This window comes from Mesoplodon mirus, assembly GCF_964341445.2.
Source record: "Mesoplodon mirus genome assembly, chromosome: 11".
Classification (NCBI taxonomy): Eukaryota; Metazoa; Chordata; class Mammalia; order Artiodactyla; family Ziphiidae; genus Mesoplodon; species Mesoplodon mirus.
Window position 1 is genome coordinate 56,227,051 of NC_138987.1, and position 26,264 is coordinate 56,253,314.

Consider the following 26,264-nt stretch of genomic DNA (forward strand, 5'->3'; position numbering starts at 1 on the left):
CTGCATGGCTTGTGGCGTCTCAGTTCCCCGACCAGGGATTGAACCCGGGCCCTCAGCAGAAAGCGCAGAGTCTTAACCACTGGACCACCAGGGAATTCCCCCTTCTGGATTTTAACCCCAATTTTAATATAACTGGTAGATAACCAGTAATCTGTAACAATTATCAGAAGTGAATACAATGGCTATGCAAAAAACTGTTTCCAGAGAAACAAGTTATATAGTGGTATAGGCCAGGCTAGCAAGCCAAAGGCAGGGCGTGACACAAACACTGCTCTGGCCCTCAGTAAGCAACTACCCAAAACATCCAACCCCTGCCGCATGAGGGTTCTAAGAAACCAATTCTCCCCAGATTTTACCAGTTGTTTTACACAGGCAATTCAGCCACAAACCCAGCAGACCTGTTTTCCTTCGGCTCCTGGTCCAACATGGCACAGTCTCAATAGTGGACACAGCTTCAATGGGCCCGCCATCATTGGGAACAGTCACTGTAGTTTTTGCAACTATGGATTCATTTCCCTGAAACAAAGGTTTTAATGAGGGAAGGATAAATCTAATTTCCCCTCTACTATAGGTGTTTTGGAATAGTTAAAAAATTCCTGAGTCTCGGTCAGGACTTAAGCCCCCAGCCCCAAACACTCTTAAAGTTGAAATCTCATACTTTCAAATAGAAATACAGGTCACAGGAACATACATACAAGCAACTAAGAACCCCACATAAAGCTGACAGTTGTTTACTACTCTATTCATATGGATGATAAGGATCCTATTACACAGAAAAATGTTCACTGAACATCTCTCTCAAAATAACACTGCAATGTTGACTTGGGATTTTTAATGCTTGGGGCAGCTAAACTTTGATGTGTTCAAGACCACAATTCTCTTGGCCTGACTATTCTTTTATGTATTTATTTATTTATGCTGCGCTGGGTCTTCATTGCCGTGCACAAGCTTTCTCTAGTTGCGGAGAACGGGGGCTACTCTTCGTTGCGGTGCGTGGGCTTCTCATTGTGGTAGCTTCTCTTGTTGAGAAGCACGGGCTCTAGGCGCGCGGGCCTCACTAGTTGTGGCACACGAGCTTAGCTGCTCTGCGGCATGTGGGATCTTCCCAGACTAGGGTTCGAACCCGTGTCCCAGCGTTCTTAACCACTGGGAGGTTCTTAACCACTGTGCCACCAGGGAGGCCCTGGCCTGGCTATTCTTACCTGGTCTGCTGTGGAGCCAATGGAACGAGTTTTCTTTATAGGTCCGGGAGGACCATCAATGTACTGTCGGCTACTAGAGCGCTAGAGATGGGGCAAAAACCAAGAACTTTAGTGCCAAATAGAAGATCTGAAGCACAAAAGATTAAATTATTCCATTAGATAACTTGGATGCAAGTCCTAGGTACTAGGACTGCAGGAAATAACAATGTGCACTCTCTCACTGCCTATTTCCACATGAAGCTTAAGTTGTACCAACACAAAAATGCCCCCAGTGCCCTAGAAGAAACAAGCAAGCTTTGGAAAAATTTAGATGACAGCACCTGAAAAAGTGGAGTGTAATCCTATCTAAGGACATGAAGTCTTTAGAAACATATTAAGGACCCTAAACAAGCACAAAGATAGATCTCTGTATATCCCATTATACACACACTTCATCTGAAGCTTATATTAGAGCACAAAAGTCCTGCATAAAAATTCATGACAACTCAAACAAACTTAAATATATCCTTTTACTCTCCATGAATGAACTGAGAGCAGCCCAGAAGAGTGAAACAGGATGGGATCCTGTCCTGAGTTAGGACATCAAGGAACATCAATTACTGCCCCCGCAACATGGATTCTCTTGTAATCTGTGTTTAACAACAGCTAGAGCAACATGTCAGGAATGCAGTACAATGGCAACATTTCTGGAGAAAACTCTTTTATTGTTACTTTGTAAAAACAAACAAACAAACACAAAAACCCCCCAAAACTAAACAAAACCATACATACCCTCTTTTCTCTTTTCTTCAGTTTAAAAGTCTTTACCAAAGAAGAATCCCAATCCTGTTGACAATTACACTGTATTAATTTCTTTCTTTGGTTAGCCCTCCCCTAAACCCTGTACAAATAAATTTACAGAGAATTTTAAAGGCCTCTTGAGTCAGAGTACCTAACTCACAATTTGGGGAGACAGAAAGGGAGGGTCTCAAATGTTATAGCTATAGAGCTGTAGTAAGTTAACATGCTTTCTTTCCAAAATCGAAGCTATTATAATAGAATCAGGAATCAATACCACAGGGGCAAGAAAAGGTTAAAGAATCAACTTCTGTCGTGATTATCTTCAGTGCCCGGTCCTTTATTTCTGATTATTTTTGTAATTAGTTTTAGAACTTACAGAATGTTGGGCACTATACTGCTGGCGTTAGATGTGAGCCTTACTCTTAATGGATTGCTATCATCTAACCAGATGTTCTGTACAATGTAGCCACTTTAAAAGTTCTAGTTTAGGTTTTACATCTCTCAATCATCCCTCCTCCTTGGGCCCTAAAAAAGACATTCATGTGGACACTGAAGAATTATTTGTCTTTCATTGTGGTCTAGTTTCACTTCACTCATTTTAACCATTTGCATTCATTTTTAGTAGCTACCTATGACCTCCTGATCCTGATAATCCCTGAAAACACAAAATCCAAAAACAGTCGTATATAGCTTAGCTAAATAAATTTAACCTCTCCAATTTATGGTCAAGTAATTTAGCTACTGGTTGTTTGATTCAGCTTCAGTTACAACAGATATCACATCATAGGTCTAGCTCTAAAATCAGCTAGTAGTATATTCTAGTTTTATTACATATCCCAGACTATGTCATTCCTTATTTCAAAAAGGTGATACCTAATACTAATACCTACAAAACGGCAATTATTTCCCTAGTCAAACTCTGACAATTTGGACATAAAACCCTGCCTATGTAACAAGTAGTTGTCATTTATTTTGCTATCATCAGAAAACCAACTACTAATAACCTCCTGATTTATTGTTTTGCTTGCTAGCTTTCAGCCAGTAAAATAGGGGAGATACATAAACCAATAAACTACAAGTCTCTGGAACATCAAAGATTGAAATATCAGGAGATGACCTTTTATGGAGAAACACCACCATAAGTTACAAGAAGTGTTCTGCCCCACAAAAGCAGGGCAACAAAGAGCTTAGACAGGTAAACTACTGTTCATCAAAGCATTATCTAGTGCCTGGAAACTTTCATCAGTCTTCTGGCTGAAGTTTTAGGGCACTGGTTTCCTTCTAATTGTGAAGTATGTCTAAGTTTTCCTCAGGAACCAGTTTAATTTAGAAATAAGGCACAAGTCTATTCTCCCCAAGAGCAGCAAATAAACCCTGGCTGGATAGAGTCTTGCTAATTATTATTATTATTTTTTGCTAGCTGGGGTTTTAATAAGTCAAGATGTAGTAATCAATTAATATAGGCAGCTCACAGATCCGTTTAATAAATTTAACCTCATACCAAATCCTAAATTCTACATTCTCACTTCCAAAAATTAAATATATAAGCTAGTCTCTTACAGCTTATATTTATATTTTTAAATGTTAGTCAGTATCTATAACATATCAACTAATAAAATAGTAATAAGGGAATTTTAGAAGAGAGGACAGGAGAGAGATTCCTGAGGGAGCAGGGTTAAGAAAAACAGATAACTCTCAGAAATCAAGTGTTCATTACCAGCGATTCATCAGTCTTGTCAAAGCTGATATCCGATAAAATGGAACCAGATTCATCAATGGTTGACAGTCTAAATGAGTGAAACAGTAGTGTTAGAAACAAGACTGGAAAGTAAAATCCACCAACACCAGAACAAGTCACACTTGTCAGGTAACTTCAGCAATTTCACAGTAGCATCTTCCCTGTGGAGATAACTACAAGCTCAAACCCTAGCTGTGGTGGGTTGCTTTTTATGGTTTTCATGGGGGACTATGTGCATGTGTGCAGGAGCACACATGCAGCACAGTTGCTATTTCAGCTAAGGCCTTATAACAGAAGTTGAAAGTTACATTCAGGGGTCTGGGTGCTATTCCCTGCTGAGTCTGTACTACAGGCTACTAAAAATTCACAAGGCAGAAGAGTGAAGTTTAATTTGATCCCAATTGTGGTTGCTTTCTACAAGAGAGAGTATTACCCAGCATTAGCTTTTTAAGAAATTAAGCCTGTACATCTTCTTAGTTATAAAGATTCCCCATATTATGGGAACATATGTATATGTATAACTGATTAAATTTGTTATAAAGCAAAAATAAAAAAATAAAGTAAAAAAAAAAAAAAAGATTCCCCATAAAACAACCAGGCAACAAAATAAATAGCTCTAAAAGAGTGCTGACCTTTCCCTACGTATTGTATTGTGGGTGTTAAATTGAAAGCCTGGTTGAGACTATTCTAAATAGCGATGCAGTGGAACCAAAATTATTGTCTGGTCTTGGCTCACAGAAGGCCCTTCTAAACCAGAAGAGCTACGAGAGCTCTCTAGAGAGTAAACACTGGAAGTATTGCTGAACTGCCACTTCCACCTTTAGGTTTCTTAGCAATGTGCAAGATTAGTTATTGATGTGCAAATCAACATCAAATTTTACCCATGATGAAACATCCTAAGGAAAAATAAATAAAACAAAGAGGGAGGCCTCTGTGCCTTTATTTCCCACACACCCTTCCTCCAAAGTCTTTTTCTGCTTTATTCAGCACACATTCCAGAAGCAGTATATCTAAGAGTTTAGATAACAAGAACTTATGACAGCTGTGCTGCTTATGGTCAGATAACAACAGATGCAGTTCCCCCACCTTTTGTTCCCAGCATTGCCGCTGGATGGTTGGCCTCTGTTGAGAAAAGCCAGAGCTGATCTTTGCTCCTCGCTTAGTTGAATGCTGCCAGATGTGTCACACATGAGCATCTCTCGAATCAGCTGAATCTGTCTTTCCTACAGACCAAAGCAGAGTAAAACAGCCTAACTAACCAGGGGAGAAAGCTTCACCTCAAATTTATGGGACAGGCAGCCCAGAAGACATTAAAATACAGCATTATGCACATGAGCCTTCAAAAAGGCTGCTACACCAATGGCATATTAATTCACATCAAGCCCAGGCTGTGTCTCCGAGTTCTGACTGGTAAAATGAACTCCATCTAGAAGAGTGGGGTTTCTGCTACAGGACTTTTGGATCAAACCGCTAATCCAAGAGAAGACAGTACTGCAAAACGAGAGTCCCAAAATAGATTTCACATAGCAAAAACACTTTAGTGTCATCTAATTAGGACAATTATTGGCTTCTTCTACAGCTCAAAGCAGCCACCCACCTTTCTAAATGGTGGAGCAAAATGCATTAAAATGGATATAAAGCTGTGATGCACTGGAACCAGACAATTTGAGCTTACTGAGGCATCTAACACTGTACGAAGATGAATTAGTCCCTCCTAGCAAAGGCTTGCCTTTGTACCATGACCCACACTGGTACGTCAGAATGACAGTGCTCTATGTTCTAGTGTTCACAATGGTTGACTACATCTATCCCTTTACCCTAAATTAAGAGCAGTGATGAAGGAAAGACTTAAGAGTTGTCCTGCCTATATCAATGACAAAGTACTAGCTATTGATATCTTATATGAGGATGTTCTAGGTAGCACTTATAATCAACAATGAGATCAAATATGCTAGGATTTCTCTGCCTTTCCCCCTAATTTTAATTCTTTAAATTCTCATTTGAAATCTGTCTATTAAGTAAAAGTTTCAAGTCTAAAGGAGAAAAAAAATTTTTAATTTAAATTTCAGCCTATGAAGAATAGGATTGCTTGGCTGCAATTTCAGCTCCAATCATAGACAAACTGCTTTTAGTTCTTTAATATAGCAGAAGAAACTGGGTATACCTGGGCAAGTGGAAACATTATCCGTTGATCTTCCCCCGTCCCCACTGTCACAGTTCTAGCATAAAAACAATACACACCAGCTTTTCACAGTCAGCCTCAGCTCGTTGTCTCCGTTTGATCTCTACATCCACCTGATTGCGTGCATGCTTCAGCTTAACATCCAGAGCACTACGCTCAGTCTCTACTTTCATCAAAAGATCCTTGTATTTGCCCAGCTCGTGATCTGTTCTCTGCCACTTTTTACGGAATTCTTCAAAGTCCTTTGCCAACTGGATAAATTCTAAGAAAAGGGGGAAACTTTAATAATTCAAGCACCAAACAGAGTATAAATGCTCTAATAAATGAGTCCTCTGGTTAGTTTTACTCCAAATGCATAATTAAGGGACCAGATGAACTATGGGCAAATCCATCTGAAAATAACCAGGAGCAGATCCTGGATATATGTTCATCACTCTGGATGACAGCTTTGTGGGGAGCAATTCCTATTTCAATAGGCCAGTTACTTTTGGCTTAGCCAGTGGCATCTGCTATGGAATAAGTAAGTCATTAGTCACCTGGCTCCAGATGTAACACTAACAGTGAAAGCTCCTGAACAGAAGGCAATCAAAGGGGATACCTTTGGGGCAGCTGTCACCCACCAGGACAGTTACAGCTATAAAACAAAAACAGCCTCCTTTAGAGTCACGTATTGCTGCGCCAGAGAGGCGTTAAACAGCAAATTCAAATGTAACTGCTGTAATATGCTCCAGTAGATATAGATTAATATTACAGATGTCTAGGCCTACAATTGCATTCAGCTATATAATTATACAAATACTGATTTGAAAGTGAAGAGCCAATTTGCTTTTGCTGTTTAACACAGCCCTGAAGGGTATGTAAACATTCCAGTTGGAAAGACAGAGGAAGAGAAGATCATACTAGCTTTGGGTGAGTCACTGATAGAGGAACATGGACTCCTTTCAAATGTCTGCAAAGAAAGTATCCCTTCTAAGGCAGCACCTCAAAGCATGATAACCCTGGTGGCATCCGTTCTTATCACCTGCTACTGGCAAAGACTATTCTATAATGCCTTACTATTCTAGTTAACCTCAATCTACCTCTAAGCTTCACTCCACCAGCATCATGGAGGAACTTTCCAAGGTGTACATCTGCTGCAGGTTAAACTAACCCAGTTTACGGCTGAAACTAGGCCAAATTCACACAAAGCTAGCAGATTCTCAGGTAGTAAGGGTACTTTTCCCATTTGAATTTAACCTGAGAGCATAGAAATAATATAGTGCTTTTTTAAAGCAATTTTAATAATTTGACTAAATTTCAAACTTACAAATTAGGATAACAATTCGATCTAGAGAAACCAAGTCTGACACATAGGGAAACAGGTTTTTAGTAAACAATCGATTTTAGCAAAACAGGATATTATGACCTAGTTACCTTAGACAATACAAATATCAAGGATCTCAAAAAATAAAATATATTATTACAAAATTCAAATAGTTTTAAATGATATACTGGTTTAGTTAACAGTTTGGAACACATTACTAAGGGGTTTTTTCTCCTTAACTTAAACAAGAAGAAAACAAACAACATATCCTTTTGCAAATTTAACTATTTCAAAATTACAGATTCATAAGAAAAAATTAAAAACAAGAGCTGGTTCTTAGCCATGTTTACTCTCGCGATTCACCAAGCAATGCACTTATTATTTGTGTACTTTTTGATGTATGTGGTACTTCCATTTTAAAGAATAAAGAACAGGAAACACACTTTTCAACTACAGTCTAAAAACTTTCTAGCTCCACACTGTGGTCAATTAAATGTTTCTAAATATAGTGTTGCCTACACACTCAAATATTTCCTGAATTAAAAAACACTTTTGAGAATGAAAAGATTTTCATTTGACCTAATTTTGCTGGCTTGCTTGTTCCTTAGGATACTCCTTGAAAAGTCTTATTAAATTGGGGTTTTAATTCCCATTCATCGTTAATTGGCATACGTTACAGATCTAACTGAATTGGATAACAGAACTGAAACCAAATAAACTATCAGTTCATTTCAAGGAAGGAGTTCCTATTTTAATAGTACAAATGGTTAAATTACTAGTTTAGTTTGTTAGACCAAAACCAAAGCATTTGCATACATGGCTAAGATATTACTTTTATGTACAATTCTGTTATGAACTAATTGTGCTAGCATGGGTCAAAAAGACACTTTGGACCACATACCAGGAAAAACTTTGATGTTGGAGATCAATAAACACAAATGGCATTTTTTTGGTCAGTGTGTGAATCACAATTCACTTTGGTACTAGGCCCTGTCATGAAGTATACATTCAAAAGGTTTATTAAATTCAAATTGTCTCTTTAAAAAAGTTATGTGTATATTAAATTACAAAATGCATCTATCAAAAAGGAGAAAGGAGAAGGGAAATTTCCTTAAAACAAATTAAGAATAATCTTAGATCCATTAAAAAAAAATCAGGACTTGGTTCATAGTTCAGCAGAGAGATTAAAGCAGCTCCAGAAATCCTGTTTTTTTCAGCTCACTCCTGCTAGGGCCTTTGTATAGGCTCTTGTCTTTCTCACTACCTTCTAAGCTTCTTAAGGGCAAGGACCCTGTGTCTCTTCTGCTTTTTTATCCCCAGGGCCTTACACTCTACCCAGCACATAGTAGGCACTTAAATGTTCAATGAATGACTGAACAAAATTGTTGTTCAGATCAAATTTAAACTCCAGGCATCCAGGCCCACCTCACCAGTCTGATCAAACTTCCCATCACTACCCAATACCTCTTTCTAGCTAAACCAATTTGTCCCTGCCCCAGGAAAGACCTGTGTTCATTTCTGTCTTCTCACTTAGGATCAAGCTATGCTCTCCAAATGGAATGCCCTACCTACTCTTCTTCTTCTTTTTTTTTTGGCTGTGCAACGCAGCTTATGGGATCTTAGTTCCCTGACCAGGGGTTGAACCCGGAACCACAGCAGTGAAAGCACTGAGTCTTAGCCACTGGACCGCCAGGGAATTCCCCACTCTTCTTTATGTATCCATTTTTCTAGTCCCAACTGCTCTGTGAATCCTTTCCTAATTTATTTGATCCATTTTTCTATACTTCCCCAAAGCATATATTTTTATACTTGCATTATCTTCTGTTTCATGAGACAGAATCCTGTCTCTGAAACTTAAATACCTTAATTTTCTTGAAGACAGGCACCATGTCACATACACTTTAGTATCACCTACTGCATATAGCATAGCACCAACCTAGTATGGTGTTGGCACACAATAGGCACCTGATAAATATTAAGTTATATTTATTCCTAATTTACACACCAACGTCAAAAAAGTTCAGGCGTCCCATGATAAAAATAGAAGACAAAAATCATGTAGACTGGGGAAAACAAAGATAAAATATCTAGGCTATTAAAGTCATTTTATTTGAATATTAACTTTCACTCTGATCTTTAGGTAACCTTGGACTTAGCTTTAAAAAAAAACTATAACTATACAAAAAGGAGAAAGAGAAATGAAGTTATGATGAAAAGCAAGAGTAAGGAGTCAGGGGACACGTAGGGATGGGAGGAATTCCTAGGATCTAAGAAGAGGGCAGACTGGGGTGGTTGCAGAAAAGGAGATTCTAGAGTCTATAAAACACTAAGCCACTTTAGTTCCTCAAAATCCAACATTTCGGGACTTCCCTGGTGGTCCAGTGGTTAAGACTCCACAATCCCAATGCAGAGGGCCCGGGTTCAATCCCTGGTCAGGGAATTAGATCTCACATGCCGCAACTAAGACCTGGCAAAGCCAAAAAAAAAAAAAAAAAGCCAACATTCCAAGTTAGGGATTTGGAGAGGGAAGAAAACTTACCTCTGGGCTTCCCTGGTGGCACAGTGGTTAAGAATCCGCCTGCCAATGCAGGGGACACAGGTTCAAGCCCTGGTCCGGGAAGTTCCCACATGCCGCGGAGCAACGAAGCCCATGCTCCAAAACTACTGAGCCTGCGCTCTAGAGCCCGCGAGCCCCAACTACTGAGCCCGTGTGCTACAACTACTGAAGCCCGCATGCCTAGAACCCGTGCTCCACAACAAAGAGAAGCCACCGCAATGAGAAGCCCGCACACTGCAACAAAGAGTAGCCCCTGCTCAGCACAACTAGAGAAAGGCCGCGCACAGCAACGAAGACCCAACGCAGCCAAAAATAAATTAAAAAAAAAAAAAACCAACGTACCTCTATTTTATAACAGAAATCAAGGGAAGATAGAAATTTGCTTATAAAATAAAGGTTCCTGTAAAAATAAATATCTTGTATTTTGGGGGGGCATAATTATCTCAAAAGGTATTTTCACAGCTAGTATCTCATTTATCTTGAAATCCTCATGGCAAAATTCCTTTTTTACAGTTGGAGAAACAGACACAGAAATAACAGTTAAAAGCCAGCACTAGTTACTGAGACTCCAAACCTCAGGTTCCTCCCTCTGCCCCCAAATACTATCAGCTGCCTCCTCCTAGAGATCTTAATCACAATCTCTTCCACCCATTTCTCCTTATTTGCACCTTCACAATCACCACTCCAGTTGGGGCTCCCCATTGCCTCTTTCCTGAGCTATGGCAACCATGTCCTAATCAACCTCCCAGCCTCCACTTCTGATGCAGCCTCCACCTCTGCCAGGGTAACCTAAAAGCACGGTTCTGATTAAACCACTTCCCTTTACTCTTATTCCCCTCACACTCCACACCCTCTTGTCTCCACTCAGGTGGCTCCCCTGACCCTAAATGCCCTCTTTCATGTCTGTCTGTTGGGATCCTACCCTATACCTAATCTAAGGCTCAACTCAAACCCTACTTTTTTCCATAAAGCCATTATTTGCTGAGTGAACCTGAATTTTAAGATCTCTTATTCAATACTCCTCCCCACTAGACTCCAAAGCAATCCATCTTCTGAGATGATGTGACCTCAAAGAGAAGCCTAATTAGTATGCCATCATGGTTACTGAGTTGGTACCAGATGATAGGGTCATGCAACAGCTATTAGAGAGAGAAAATAGAATATTGTTTTGAAAGGCCTGTAAGTAGATGAGAGCTATCAAAAACATGAATCAAATTAAAGAAAATATTGAATGGCACAAGTAAGACACCATACTAAGTACTATGGAGATTGTTTTTTTCTTTGTTTTTAAGTTTAAGACACAGTTCTTGCATTACTTTTGTACCAATGAGACTGACTTAACAGCAACACCCGCTAAATTAGGTATACATGAAAACCTGAAATAGGAGAGCATGAGAACACAAAGAAAAGCTGGTAAAGAAAAATTCCCTTACATCACTTAGGTCAGTGCTATCAGCCCCACCTTTCTTTCTCACTATCTACTTCCCAGAAGACTACTGTGTCACCACTTCCTTTTTCTTCCCAGCTCTCCACCCAACCTCAACCCTTTATTACAAAGCATCAAATAGGTAGGTGAAAGCAGATGAACTGTCCCTCCTTCAAAAAGGAACTGTCATTTTTCTCCTCTTCAATTGAAAATGTTTTATAGAACACAGGGAAAACCCAGGATAAAAAATGTAGACAACTACTACTTTAAAGAAAAAAGGCAACATCCTTAGAAATTCAGTAGATTTTGCCCAGTTCATGATAAGAAAATGAAACTGACGACTAATGCCAACTATTTAGTGAAAAGAGAACCTTGATAATGAAAAAAGTCCGGGTAAAACCCATTTAAAAACAACTACAGGAAAATAAGTGACCATTTAGAATGAGTGTCCATTAAGCTTTGACCATAGATAAATGACCATCATTTTCTTTTTAGATAACTCAAATGAAAAGCAATTTTAGGACTGGAATACACTTTGGCTTTGCAGAAAACCCAAATCTGAAATCTGTTTTTTCTCTTCACACAGGCCAGCTCAGAATGACTTACGGACTTCATTTCCTTCACTGAGAATCTCCATCCGGCGTACAAGCTGCTCAAACAGATTCCGCATATTCAGCATCATAGTCTCCATCTTTCTGCCAAGAAATCAAATATACATTAGGGGTCCTGCCATCTCCCCCAGACAAAAGATTCAGGAGCAATCCAGTACAGTGATCAGTGACTAACATCTGGACTCTTCCATGTGTAGCTACCACTATGAGAATCTCGAGCTAACAACTGATGTTTTTTGTAATCCTTATTATAAAAACAAAGTTGGAATGTTTAAGACTCTAAGACTCATTTGAAAATTACAAACGCATTTCAGTCCCCTGAATATAACACCCCTTCCTGCCTACTTCTTTTCCTCCACTCTGCAATCACTCTGGAGCTGAGAAGCAATTAGGGACAAGTATGTCAGTTGATTACTAGGTGACCAACTACTTAGTCAAGCCTATCAATATAACATTTTTGCCACTTTAATCCTGCTGCACTTTGGAGACCTTCAATGTAACTTAAAAGGTTTATTTTTAATTTAATCTTTAGCTAGTACCCCTGTTGCAACTGTCTTTTATAAAACGCAGGACATGGTCAGCACATTTCCTACCAACAGCACAGATGACGTCACACAAGTGATTAAGTGGGGAAATTGCCAGCTCAGCAGCTCAAGAATTATTTCTGTAATGCAGGGCTCTCTGCTGGACTGCGTGCAGGGACTATGTCTAATAAATTTATACTAAGTATAGGCAAAGGATTATGTTGTACCATATTCTGGCATCAAGGAGACAATACACCACCTTCACAGTTAGAAGGGCAAAGGAAAAATCATTTGCTACTGTGTTCTGTAATAGTGAATTTCAGTCTTCATATTTCCCCCCGCAAAGACTTGCTGATATTACATTAAAAATGGTGTCCTTACAGGCAGTTCTATTCCAAATAGACTTTAACTGGGAACACTTTGAGGAACTAAGATCTTCAAGAAAGAAAGAAATCAGCGGGACTTTATGAAAATTATCAAGGAAATGAAATTAAAAAATCAAATTTCATTTGAAAATTGAATGTCCTCAGAAACACCATTAAAGGATTCTTCTTATGTTTCTCCTAATCACCCCTTCAACGTTCTAGTCCAGGCCCTTTTTTCATGCATCTAAATAAAATTTTAAGAACTCTTTTACGAAGGTTTAGTGATTTTACAATGTTTGTAAGATTGTACCATAAGCTATGAGGGCAAGAAAGGGCAGAAAAAACACAAAGGAAAAAGGAATATATAAACATAAAGATATTTTCTATTAAATGCTACAGATTTATTCATTTGTACTTGTATGATGGTTGCTCTAATAGCAAAAAAGCTTTCAATTCCAAGCTTGGATGCAATATATACATGAATTAGGGCTGGAAACCAAGATTTTCAAATGGCAATGTATCTGTTCCAAGCTACATAATCACGGCAAGCTGCTAAGCAACCAGACCAACAAATTTATTACAAAGCTCTTCCTCTAAACTAAGAACAAAAGTAAAAGAATAGCATTAAAACTGGTAGGAAGAGATGTGGAAGTCATGGAGATGCCCATGGGTTTTAACAATATGACAAAAAAGGCAAATACTTCTAAGTGCTACAGGACAGAAAACAGGGGCAGGGCATTCAGTAGCCTATTCAAATGATGATTTCCTTTGGCTCCCAATAAAAATGAAAGACAGTGATCAGTTTTGTTTTTGTTTTTTTTTAAACATTTATTGCATCCAGCATATTTTTTGGGGGCTGCACCTCACAGCATGCAGCATCTTAGTTCCCCAACCAGGGATTGAACCTGAGCCCCCTGCAGTGGAAGCGCGGTGTCCTAACCACTGGACCACCAGGGAATTCCCAGTGATCAATTTTTTAATTTTTATTTCTTTGGCTGTGTTGGGTCTTTGTTGCTGTGCGTGGGCTTTCTTTAGTTGTGGTCAGTGGGGGCTACTCTTCATGTGGTGCGCGGGCTTCTTATTGTGGTGGCTTCTCTTGTTGTGGAGCACGGGCTCTAGGCACGTGGGCTTCAGTAGTTGTGGCGCATGGGCTCAGTAGTTGTGGCTCTCAGGCTCTAGAGTGCAGGCTCAGAAGTTGTGGCGCACGGGCTTAGTTGCTCTGTGGCACATGGGATCTTCCCGGACCAGGGCTCAAACCCATGCCCCCTGCAGTGGCAGGCAGATTCTTAACCACTGAGCCACCAGGCAAGTCCCCCCAGTGATCAGTTTTAATATGGGGTATTACTGGTTTCTATCATCTCTGCACTCATCTGTATATTATGAGACTATAAGACAGTGAGCTCAGCACATAGGGAAACTTCTATCTGTCTAGGAATGCAGAAAAGGAAAATGTGACAGAGCAACTAGGGTACTGAAAACTGGTTATTTAAAAAAAAAAAAAAGAAAGAAGGGACTTCCCTGATGACGCAGTGGTTGAGAACCCGCCTGACAATGCAGGGGACACGGGTTCGAACCCTGGTCCAGGAAGATCCCATGTGCCGCAGAGCAGCTAAGCCTGTGCACCACGACTGCTGAGCCTGCGCTCTGGAGCCCACAAGCCACAGCTGCTGAGGGCCGCATGTGCCTGGAGCTCGTGCTCTGCAACAGGAGAAGCCACCGCAATGAGAAGCCTGCGCACCACAGCAGAAGTGGCCCCCGCTCGCGGCAGCTGGAAGGCCTGCGCGCAGCAACAGAGACCCAACACAGCCTATATATATATATATATATATATATATATATATATATATATAAATGGCACTACCCTTAAACACACACACACACACACACAAAATTCAGAGGGTTTTTATGTCTTAAATGACAATATAACAACCTGATTCCTTGTCTCCTTTAAGAGAAACTCCTCATTTTCTCAAGTTCCTCTATTCTTCTTTCCTATTTTCTTTGTGCATACCACTCCCTAGAGTGAGTGCTGTGGGAAGGTACTTTCTTGAAAACACAACCTGATTCCTGAAAAGACTATAGACACAGAGTACCTACCTGTGGACATCTCATCATAGTAACTATTATCTCATAGAACTACCTCGATCTACATTGTTCTCCTATCATTGTTCTCCTATCTCCTACTACCTAGGAGATAGCTGTTTGACTAAACATATCAAACTACCTCACTTTAGTCATTACATCTCTACAGACAACTCATCCACTTCTCTCTCCAGCCCTCAGCTCTCTCCTAAGTCAATCTTGTAACTCTCAATTTGTTTCGGATGCCCTGGATGTTGAGCTTGATTTTGAGACATCATTCTATCCTTCCCCCACACATCATCAACTACTTTACCCAATAACCTACCGTACTCCCTCTCCTACCGACACCCAACTTTGATTTTCTTATTTTTATCATTCTCCCAGTCACTCAGTTCCAAACCTCAGAGTCACCTTAAGTTACTCCCTTTCCTACAAGTATAATCACCAAACTCTGTGGATTCTTCTCTCATGTGTGTTATACCCAGCCTGTCATCACTTGCAGGTCATTAACACTCACTTCAACTGGCCTCCCTGCCCCCAGTCTTTCCCCAACTACTTTGCTCAATTGGCACTCAGACACCTCATACTCTAATTTAACTTTACCATGTTTCTATCCTATAACCCAGCTCAACTGTAGATTTGAGAGGAGAAACCTTACATTTGGCACCGCTGTACTGCACAAAGACACAGTATTTTTAAAAAATAGTTGATAAATCGAAGTCAGAGAACAAACACATGAACGAACACACACACACAGAGACACACACACACACGCCCTCCCCCCCCATGATTCTACTGTCAAAAGAATTTCCATCGTACCTGAACACCAATGTTTAATATAGATGAAAACAGAACAGTTAAAAGAAAGGTGAGGGGGCAGAAGCCCTAGGATAAAATTTTAGTTCTTGGGCTTCCCTGGTGGCGCAGTGGTTGAGAGTCCGCCTGCCGATACAGGGCACACGGGTTTGTGCCCCGGTCGAGGAAGATCCCACATGCCGCGGAGCAGCTGGGCCCGTGAGCCATGGCCGCTGAGCCTGCGTGTCCGGAGCCTGTGCTCCGCAATGGGAGAGGCCACAGCAGTGAGAGGCCCACGTACCGCAAAAAAAAAAAAAAAAAAAAATTTTAGTTCTATTTACCCGTTGTATAACCTTGCATAAGTCACTTAAATTCTGATAAACATCTATAAATGGGAACGATAATACTTGTCCTATTTACCTCACAGAATATTACAAATTAATGTAGGTAAAAGTTTTATACTGTATAAATTGAACCTCATTATAAGAATATAGGGTATTGGACTTCCCTGGTGGTGCAGTAGTTAAGAATTCACCTGCCAATGCAGGGGACACGGGTTCGAGCCCTGGTCCAGGAAGATCCCACATGCTGCGGAGCAACTAAGCCCGTGCGTCACAACTACTGAAGCTTGCGCTCTAGAACCCGCAAGCCACAACTACTGAAGCCCGTGCGCCTAGAGCCCATGCTCCGCAACAAGAGAAGCCACCGCAATGAGAAGCCTGAGCACCACAACGAAGAGTAGCCCCCACTCACCACAACTAGAGAAAGCCCCTGCGCTGCAACGAAGATCCAACACAGCCAAAATTAATTAATTAATTAATTAATTAATTTTTTAAAAGAATATAGGGTATTATAGTGGGTATAAATTTTTTGCTTTTGTTTTGGTCTGATTGTTGTTATTTACATCCTAGAACAGTGATTACCAAATCATAGCTGGAACCCAGGTCAAAAAGAAAGGAGGAGATAGCAAAACTTGACCTGGTCTAGGCTCTTAAACAAGCTCTTCTACATGAGGCTCATAGCATCTGAAAAGAGTCAATTTTTCCTCTAACATAGATTTACTTTGGGCAATCCAAAAACAGCACTAGAAAATATAATCCTCTTCTCTTTATATGCTAAGGGACCATGTATTTTTATTAACGTGCTACAGAAGTGACTCTCAGGAATTATTTATAGATGCCAAAAATATCTTTCTGTATCAGTACTAACTCTGATATCTCAGCCAAATTGTAGCTTGAAAAGCTAAAATTTACTCATCCTATTCAATGTCAATTGAGAATGGCCTTAATTTTCCTGCTGGGTCACATTTTTACCCTCATGAATACTTCTGTATTTCCCCCCCTTTATTATTTAGCTCATAGCTAGGAGATACACTAATGTGAAAGGAAACAAAAACAAAGTCATACTGCAGTACATTGCTTTGCAGCTGTAAAACAGATGTCACTTTTTCACCACAGAGGCGGCTGCCTTTCGGGAAAGCTGAAATGATCCTTGTGTGTAGCAAGGAAATCAGATTGTTGAGTGCTTTAAACAAAAAGGTGCTAGAGAATCTCAGCTGTTATTGATGAGAAGCCCCAGAGGTGGAGAAGTCACTGTGTTACAGATTCCCAATCTGTGAGTATCCCTAAGGGAGCAATTTGGCATCACCAGGAAAGAGTCTCAGCTTGATGTGATTGCTTTGAGTCCCCAATTTAATTTCAATCACCCAGCCAAGAGAACAGTGATCATCCTTCAGAATAACAGACTATTACAGATCTTACTGCAGAGTATCCTGCGAAAAGTCTCTAGCCTCTTCTTCCTCCCCTTACAAACAACATTATTAAGAGACCTATACATCAGGTTTTAGATGCATTGAGGGTGTTAAATACTGTCACACAAAGCAGTGCGTTTTTCAGGGAAGAGTTTTAATGAAAAACATTCTCACAAACATTACTAAATCTGGAGAGTCCCAAGAAATCAACCATACAGGTTCTCTGTTCTCTGCTGCCAAGAAAAAACATTCCCTAAGACTGTCTCAATACTACAAGATTCTTTCAAATGAAAGCATTTCGGAATAATTCTTTTTCCCAAATGTCCAGCTTCTGCTTCACCATATCAAAACCTCCATTCAACTGGCAGGCACAAGGAATATCTTGAAACTGAATGTTCTCATGAGCAAGTCAATTGTAGAAAGAGTAAATAGAACATCCTCAGTCCAACATGAATGAAGATTAAAGTATGGAATGGGAGGGAATTTCCCGGCAGTCCAGTGGTTAGGGCTCTGCACTTTCACTGCCAAGGGCCCGGTTCGAGCCCTGGTGGGGGAACTAAGATCCCACAAACCCCTGCAGCATGGCCCAAAAAACAAAACGAAACAAAACAAAAAATGGAATGGGACAAGTTGAATTACTATTTTTCAGAAAATGATTGCCAGTGTTATGCTAAGTTCTCCTCTTATTTTTTCTTCTGTGAATTCCTTCCATTCCAAACTGTTCCATTCCTCAGGGTCTAGTATAAGTCGTACCAACTCACAAAAGCATTCCCTAACCATTTTAGTCCAAAATAACCTCTTTATTATCTATAACACTCATCTGGTAGATATAAAACACTGCCTCATACTGTTAATTTTCTATGTTCAAAAAAAAAAAGGACATCCCTGGTGGTCCAGTGGTTAAGACTCCGGGCTTCTACTGCAAAGGGTGAGGTTCGATCCCTGGCAGGGGAACTATGATCCCCACATGCTGCAAGGTGCGGCCAAAAATTTTAAAAAAAGAAAAAAAAAAAAGTTATTTAATGGTGAAACTAAAACCTCACCACCCTAAACAACTATATGCACCTCCCTATCTAATCTTTGCCCATTATGCACTCATATTTCATCGAATTGCAATCATAGATTTATACATAATTTTGTGTTTTACTTTTTTTTAATCATATTTCCTTTAAGTTACAAAAAGTTCATGAACATTTATTTAACTGTTCTCTTCCTTGGACATTTAGGTAATTTCGTTTTTCTGTTACATCTACTTAGAACCTCTCACATGGTCACTCCCTCACTTCCTTCAGGTTTTTATTCAAATGTCATTGCCTCTTACAGATGGCCAATAGGCACATGGAAAGATGCTCAACATCGCTAATTATTAGAGAAATGCAAATCAAAACTACAATGAGGGGCTTCCCTGGTGGCGCAGTGGTTGAGAGTCCGCCTGCTGATGCAGGGGACACGGGTTTGTGTCCCGGTCCGGGAGGATCCCACATGCTGCGGAGCGGCCGGGCCCGTGAGCCATGGCCGCTGAGCCTGCGTGTCCGGAGCCTGTGCTCTGCAATGGGAGAGGCCACAGCAGTGAGAGGCCCGCATACCGCAAAAACAAAAACAAAAACAAACAAAAAACTACAATGAGGTACCACCTCATACAAGTCAGAATGGCCATCATTAAAAAGTCTGCAAATAAATGCTAGAGAGGCTGTGGAGAAAAGGGAACCCTCCTACACTGTTGGTGGGAATGTAAATTGGTGCAGCCACTATGGAAAACAGTATGGAGGTTCCTTAAAAAACTAAACATAGAGTTACCAAATGATCCTGCAATCCCACTCCTGGGCATATATGTGGAGAAAACTATGATTTGAAAAGATACATGCACCCAATGTTCACAGCAGCACTATTTACAATAGCCAAGACATGGAAACAACCTAAATTTCCATTGACAGATGAATGGATAAAGAAGATGTGGTGTATATATACACAAATAGAACACTACTCAGCCATAAAAAAGAATGAAACAACGCCATCTGCAGCAACATGGATGGACCTAGAGATTATAATAAGTGAAGTAAGTCAGAAAGAGAAAAGACAAATACCATATGATATCGTTTACATGTGGAATCTAAAATATGGCACAAATGAACTTATTTACAAAACAGAAACAGACTTAGACACAGAAAACAAACTTATGGTTACCAAAGCGGAAAGGGGGTGGGATAAATTATGAGTTTGGGGTTAGCAGAATCAAACTACTTTATATAAAACAGATAAAACAACAAGGTCCTACTGTATAGCACAGGGAACTAGATTCAGTAAACTATAATGGAGAAGAGTATGAAAAACTATATATATATATTTTATATATATATATATATTAAAAAAACGGAATCACTTTGCTGTACACCAGAAACTAATACAACATTGTAAATCAACTACACTTCAATTTTTTAAAAAGTCATTGTCTCATTCTTAACCACACTATTTTAAATTGCATCTTTCCCCCCAACACTTCTCTGCTTTATTTTGCTCAAAAGCACTCATCTCCATCTAACATACGTATATATTAACTTACTTATTTTGTTTATTGTCTGTCTCCCCAATAGTTTAAGTTCCAAGAAGGCAGAGATTTTTGTTTGTTCATCGCTGAGCCCCTGGTGCCTAGAACAGTGCCTGACACTTGGCAAATGATTACTAAATATTCACCGAATAAATAAACTGAACATCACCGAGGACAGTGTTTTTCTTCAGGTGGCCGTAGGCCTTAAAATGGATTTTCAAGGCTGGGATTACCAAGTCAGGGGGTAAAAACCTCTTATGACTCTTGATAAACAGTGCCAAAATATTTTCTAAAAGGGCTGTACTAATGTACAGTACTCTCAACAGTGTAAAGGCCTACTAAAGGTAACACAATCTGTTACCTTTCTAAGTTCTATTAACCCAAATAAACCGCAAGCTCCTTTTAAGCCAAGTAAGATTATCTTGTACTTACATTTTGCACTTAATAAGTACCTGTTGAATGATTAAGCTATAGGAAAAGCGTCTTCTCTAAACACTTGCAATAACTCGAAAAGCTCACCTTCCACATTGAAGAGTATGATGACGTTTCTTTAAAAAAAAAAAAAAAAAAGCTTATCTTCCCACCCACCCCACGTTCCTATGCACACCCTCTGCCGAGGAATGAAATCCTGAAGAGGGATGTATGTGAAATGGCCTCGTTGTTACTAAGGCTGGGATTTAGGACGGGAAAGGCAAGATGTCATTGCCTACCTAGACACACACAGCCCACTAGGGAGAGGGGCTCCACTCGGAGCCGCGCCGGCCTCTCAAACACCAGGGCTTGCTTTTCCCTTCGAAAAAGTCTTGTTCCTCTGTGGAGAACGGGGGTGTTAGCCCACCCACTCCCTAACTCTGTCTTTAAGTGAGAGCCACTTCTTTGGGGTGCCTCCTGCCCTGTTCAAGCCACCATCTCAAGAAGACGCCCCCGGCTTTCCACAAAACACGGCGCCAAGAAAGAAGCAACCCACTTCCCAGCCACCACCCCCTCAGGCTGCCCGCGCCCCCGGCCCATGGAGAGCCTTCAAAGGAGGGGCTGTAGGTGCCGGCCTCCACCACGACCCGCGAGGGGGCCACGGCTCACAACCGCGGACGCCTGCCTCCCACCACAAACCCAGCGCCAGACCCACCTTTTCTCGCAACTCCCAGCACCCACTTGGCCGGGTCCCCCGGGCCCCACCTGGGCGGCCTTCCACTTCCCTCCGCACCTCACCCAACGGCAGAGACGCTCCTCGCGGCCAGCTCGTGTTTGAAATCCGGAACCAACCAATCACAGAGAAATTTATTCCTCCCGCGCTGTTCCCCCCCTACGCTGCGACGCACGCGTCGGGGCCACGGGGAGGGGGCGGGGACAAGGCTGAGCATGCGCGTTCTGATAGAGCGAAGCAAAAGGCAGCCATCTTGACTAAGGTCAACCGTTTTTTGTTTTTTGTTGTTGTTTCCCCCTTCCCCCCACCCCCTCCGGAGCCCTTTCCTGAAGCCATTCACGATACCATGTTGACTACGGGCAAGTGATACTTCTTGAGTGCAAATTATTCTTGGCCTTACTGTTTTCTCCAAACTGGGAAATAGGACTTTTGGAAACTGTTAACTGAACAGTGTCTCATCTCCCGATTGAATAGGAAGAACTCCGGAAGGAGATAGAACAGCAGTCATTTACAACCCTATATGCTGAGCTGTACACTGCCTTCATTCATTCCTGCATTCCAGGTTTTCATTTGACACACATTTATTAAGTGCACCAAATTTGTAACAAGGACTCTCCTAGGAACTGGAAAAATAAAGATGACATGATATCTACTTTCCAGTAGCTACACATCGGGAAAACAAAAATAAATATTAAATGAAAGCGCCATGATTTCATTTAATAAACGTTCATTTAGAACTTGGCATTGTGCTAACACGGGGCTTTCATACTTTCTTTTAATCCAAATCCACAGTGAGAAACAGATTTTGCATTACAACCACGTAGTACAGAACTCTGCTTATCTTACTCCGTGAATGTATTTTGAACTATTTTTTTCCTATTCTCTTACCACCACCCCTGCCATGTTGGTTGTCCCTACCTCATTGAATTTATTAATGATTAGCTACCTGCAACTTGAAAAAAATACTGCCTAATGCATGCAAGAAGCAGTATGGTTTAAAGGGAAGATCACAGGTTTTATAACCAGAAAATTGACTCCATTTAAACAAACACTGTGGAGCACTTTTGTGCCTCTGCACACTGCTGAACCAGCTGCATCATCACTTTTTAACCCTTCTGTACTTCACTTCCTCCAACTATAAAACAGAAATAACAGTATCAACTCTATCTCACAGGCTTATTCCTAGATCAAACAGGAGAGTATGTGGAACACTATCAAAGTTTACACTTTGTAAACTGTAATAAAGATTTTTCTTATTATTAGGAAAGAGATGAAGAAATATTAACTGTACATATATTATCCCATTTAATCCTTTCCACAACCCTTCAACGTCAGGAGCACTCATTTAGTTGATTAGTTGAGTGCCTCCTACACCTATAATACAGTTAAACATATACAAGAACAGAATATGTGTAAAGTGCTTTAGAAGCACAGATGATGAAGCAATTAATCCTATCAGGGGAGCGGGAGTGTTAGAAAAGCCTACAGAGACTTGTTATCTGAGCTTGGACTTGAAGTATGAATAGGAATTTACCTGATACAAAGGGGAGGCAATTCCTGCCAATGTGACCTCTCAGAAATGAGTCACATTGTATATATAATAAATACACAAGCAAAGGATTTGTGAAGGTTTAGTGCTGTGAAGGAATATTTACCTTAACATGCAGGTAACTTTGGGGGTTCAGTGGGTGTGACACCTCTTGTGCAGCTTGGGCCTGAGGAGGGGAAGAAGCTAGCAAAGAATGACCAGACTAGGAAAGGATGGGACTTTATCCTGTAATTGACAAAATGACAAGACAATGGGGCCTGGGTTGACTCCGACTATGTTTGCATTTTACATAGGTCGTACCCACAAATGGCATGGAGGATTGTCTGGAGAGGGGAAAATCTGAAGGTAGAAAGACTCTTGCTTCATTGTTAGGGAGAGGACCTGAGCTGAATTAGGCCAGTGGCAGCGGGGACAGAAAGGAGGGGATGGGTGGGAAAGACATTCATGAAATGAAATGAATTTATTAAATGATTGGATCTAGGGGTTGAGGGAGAGAAGGGGGTATAAAATGACTCAGCTTTCTCCCTCTCCCTTTCACCCCTTATCCAATTACTTAGCGCAGCTCTTAAGTATCTCTTGTATGTACCCACTTTACTTCTTCCTACCTTCACCACCCTAATCCAATTCAGTGGTCCAAGCCATCAGTGAATCTGTTTACCCCTCACTTGCATTCTTTACATCCTGAATGATCTTTTTTTAATTTTAATTTTTTAATATTTATTTAATTTATTTGTTTGGTTGCATGGGTCTTAGTTGTGGCATGCATGTGGGATCTAGTTCCCTGATCAGGGATTGAGCCCGAGCCCCCTGCATGGGGAGCGAGGAGTCTTACCCACTGTGCCACCAGGGAAGTCCCCTGATCTTCTAAAAATACAATTCTAATCATGCCTCTCTTTTGTTTAAAACCATTAATGACTTCAACTTCCTCCTCAATAAAGACCAAAATCCTTACTAAGGCTCTCCTAACCTGGCCCTGGCTTGCCCCTAGAGCTGCACTTCCTGACCCTCTGGCATTTGCAGTTCTTCCCCACCCTTACAGCCTCTTTACCTGGCTAAATTCTACTCAACCTTTTGGGCAGCTGAGATGTTTTCTGCCTTGCTCAGGGAGGTCTCTGAGGCCTAGAGCCATGCTTTTGCTACAAGCTTCCCCATCATCCTCTTCCTCCCTGTCACACATGTCAGCTCATCTGTTTCATCTTCCTGGTTCTTCTAGTCACCAGCTATATGGCCTTTCAGAAGTCATCTGTGCCTTTGCTCACTCATCTATAAATGTAAATCATAATAATACCTATTTCATAGAGTTGTTGAGAGGAATAAGTGAGATATCCATGTAAAGCAGTTGGCATACAGGACTTCCCTGGTGGCGCAGTGGTTAAGAATCCTCCTGCCAATGCAGGGGACACGGGTTTGAGCCCTGGTCCGGGAAGATCCCACGCGCCGCAGAGCAAATAAGCCCGTGCACCACAACTACTGAGCACACGAGCCTGCGCTCTAGAGCCCGCGAGCCACAACTACTAAGCCCACACACCACAACTGTTGAAGCCCCTGCGCCTAGAGCCTGTGCTCCGCCACAAGAGAAGCCTGACCACAACGAGAAGCCCAAGCACAAGGAAGAGTAGCCCACACTCCCAGCAACTAGAGAAAGCCGGCGGGCGGCACCAAAGACCCAAATGCAGCCAAAAATAGGTTTAAAAAAAAAAAAGTTCACACAGTTCCTGGCACAGAGTAAGTGCTCCGTAAATATTCCTGATTTTCCCTACTAGACTGTAAACTTCCAGAGAACAGAGATGGTACTCCTCTCATTTACTGCTATAATCTCTTGCTTTTGCAGCTCCAATAAATAGTCCTTTGGGTGAGCAGAGGTGAGTTCAATAGGATGGTGGAAGCATTCCACTCCATCACCCAAATTCTGTCCCAAATGATGGATGAGGGTTGGTGACACTACTCCCCCCAATTCCTCCCTCCACCCAAAGCACCACCACACCCCTCCCATTCCACTCAACCCCCTTCCCTGCTGCACCAGCCCGGTGAGAAGAAAGCACAGGAAAGGTGAGGGTGTGTGGGGGGGCGGGGCCGGGGGGGTCTTAAACCTCTTTCTTCCCAAACTATAGTTGCCTGGGTAGAGAAGAATCCTGGGGCTGCACCTGTAACGGAAAAAGCATGAGAACTGATGCCAGAAAGCATGGATTCGGTTCCAGCTCGGCCACCTATTAGACGCGAAATGTTGGCTGCTTTTTAATCCCTCGCATTGGGAGAGCCCCACGCACCGGATGGTTCGGAGGTGCCAGCGAGATAACGATTGTAAACGGGCCTCTGTCAGCTGGAACGCGCCGTCGGAGGATGCGTTAGCACCGCTGCGCCCGCCCTCGCCGCCGCACGAGGCAGAACCCTCACCCCACTCCGGCGCGCGGGAGCAGCTAATGGGATTTATGCTAATGCGAGGACGCGGATGACCGGCCGAGCGCGCCGCCCCGCCGCCACCCGCGCCCCACCTCTCGCCCGGTGGGCCGCCTGCCCAGAAATCGCGACCGGGGAACGGGCACCGTCCGTCGCTGGGCAGCGGGGGGGCCTGGCGGGGCGGGGCGAGACTCGGCCCGTGGCGGCGGGCCGTCTAGTCGTCGCCCAGTGTTTGTCTTCATCCTTTCTCCCCCTCTCGGTTTTTATCTCCCAGTTCCTTCTCATTTGCTCTCCATCTCTAGAGGTCTTACACCCTACCTCCATCCGAGAATTACTGTTCCCTCCGTCAGTTACACCAGGACGTGTGGAGCACTTCCGCATTCCAGGCAGTGCGCTCAGCACCGGCGTGGGGTGGGGTACAAGCGGCGCAGAGTGCGGAGGTGGGGACTGTGTTCTGGGGGTTCGGGGAAAGCAAGCCCATTTCTGGCTGGGAATCAGGGAGGAAGAGGCGTCTGAACCGAGCTTTGAGGAATAGATAGGATCCCAACGGGGAGGGAGTGGGAAGTGAAGTAGTCAGAAGGGTTAAGAGAAAAATGGAGGGGACATCCCTGGTGGCGCCGTGGTTGGGAGTCCGCCTGCCAATGCAGGGGACACAGGTTCGAGCCCTGGTCCAGGAGGGTCCACGTGCCCCGGAGCAACTAAGCCAGTGGGCCACGACTACTGGCCCTGCACTCTGGAGCCCAGTGAGCCACACTACTGAGTCTGCATGCCACAGCTACCGAAGCCCGCGCGCCTGGAGCCCGTGTTCCAGAAGAGAGGCTGGCGGCAGTGAAGAGTGGCCCCCCTCTCTGCAGCTGGAGAGAACCCGTGGGCAGTAGCGAAGACCCAAGGCAGCCAAAAATAAATAAATAAAAATTTAAAATAAATAAAACAGGAAAACTGACATGAGACCCAGCAATTTCATTAAAACAAAATAAAAAAAGAAAATGGAGAAGTAAATCCAGCATGGCCGAAGTGCAAGGATCTTGAAGGGGGGTGGTAAAGACTGGAGGGAATTTTGAAATCACAGTATGAGAGACCTTGAATACCAAGACGAATAAATTAAGATTAATTTTCTAGGCACTAGTGAGCTATTGAAGGTTTTTGAGCAAATGGCAGGCGGGTACTTCTTCCTATTCTCTAAGAGAAGCAGCAAAGCATAGTGGTAAAATGCATGGGCTCTGGAGTTATACTGGCCCTGGTTCAAGGTCTATCTCTGTCACTTATGAACTGTGTGATGGGCAACTTGACTTATCTGTGCCTCCATTTCCCTAT

General features: G+C 42.0%; 1 protein-coding gene across 5 annotated transcripts in view; it reads right to left on the bottom strand.

The window, feature by feature from the left end:
- RACGAP1 (Rac GTPase activating protein 1) overlaps window positions 1-25,320 on the bottom strand; it is a 33,238-nt gene extending 7,918 nt beyond the window's left edge. Inside the window, exons 1-9 of one of the 5 annotated variants that reach the window (XM_082636063.1) lie at window positions 20,987-21,120; window positions 20,380-20,408; window positions 11,795-11,879; window positions 5,962-6,164; window positions 4,807-4,943; window positions 3,700-3,769; window positions 1,974-2,027; window positions 1,203-1,283; window positions 399-516 (exon numbers count right to left, since the gene is read on the bottom strand). In XM_082636063.1, the coding sequence (XP_082492189.1) occupies window positions 399-516; window positions 1,203-1,283; window positions 1,974-2,027; window positions 3,700-3,769; window positions 4,807-4,943; window positions 5,962-6,164; window positions 11,795-11,879; window positions 20,380-20,388 (757 nt within the window). In that variant the 5' untranslated portion in view covers window positions 20,389-20,408; window positions 20,987-21,120. Of the gene's footprint in view, window positions 1-398; window positions 517-1,202; window positions 1,284-1,973; window positions 2,028-3,699; window positions 3,770-4,806; window positions 4,944-5,961; window positions 6,165-11,794; window positions 11,884-20,379; window positions 20,409-20,986; window positions 21,121-25,268 lie in introns of those variants that run through there. The other 4 variants (XM_082636064.1, XM_082636066.1, XM_082636065.1 and 1 more) reach the window with 4 other exon arrangements.
- Between the last annotated feature and the right edge of the window lie 944 nt (window positions 25,321-26,264).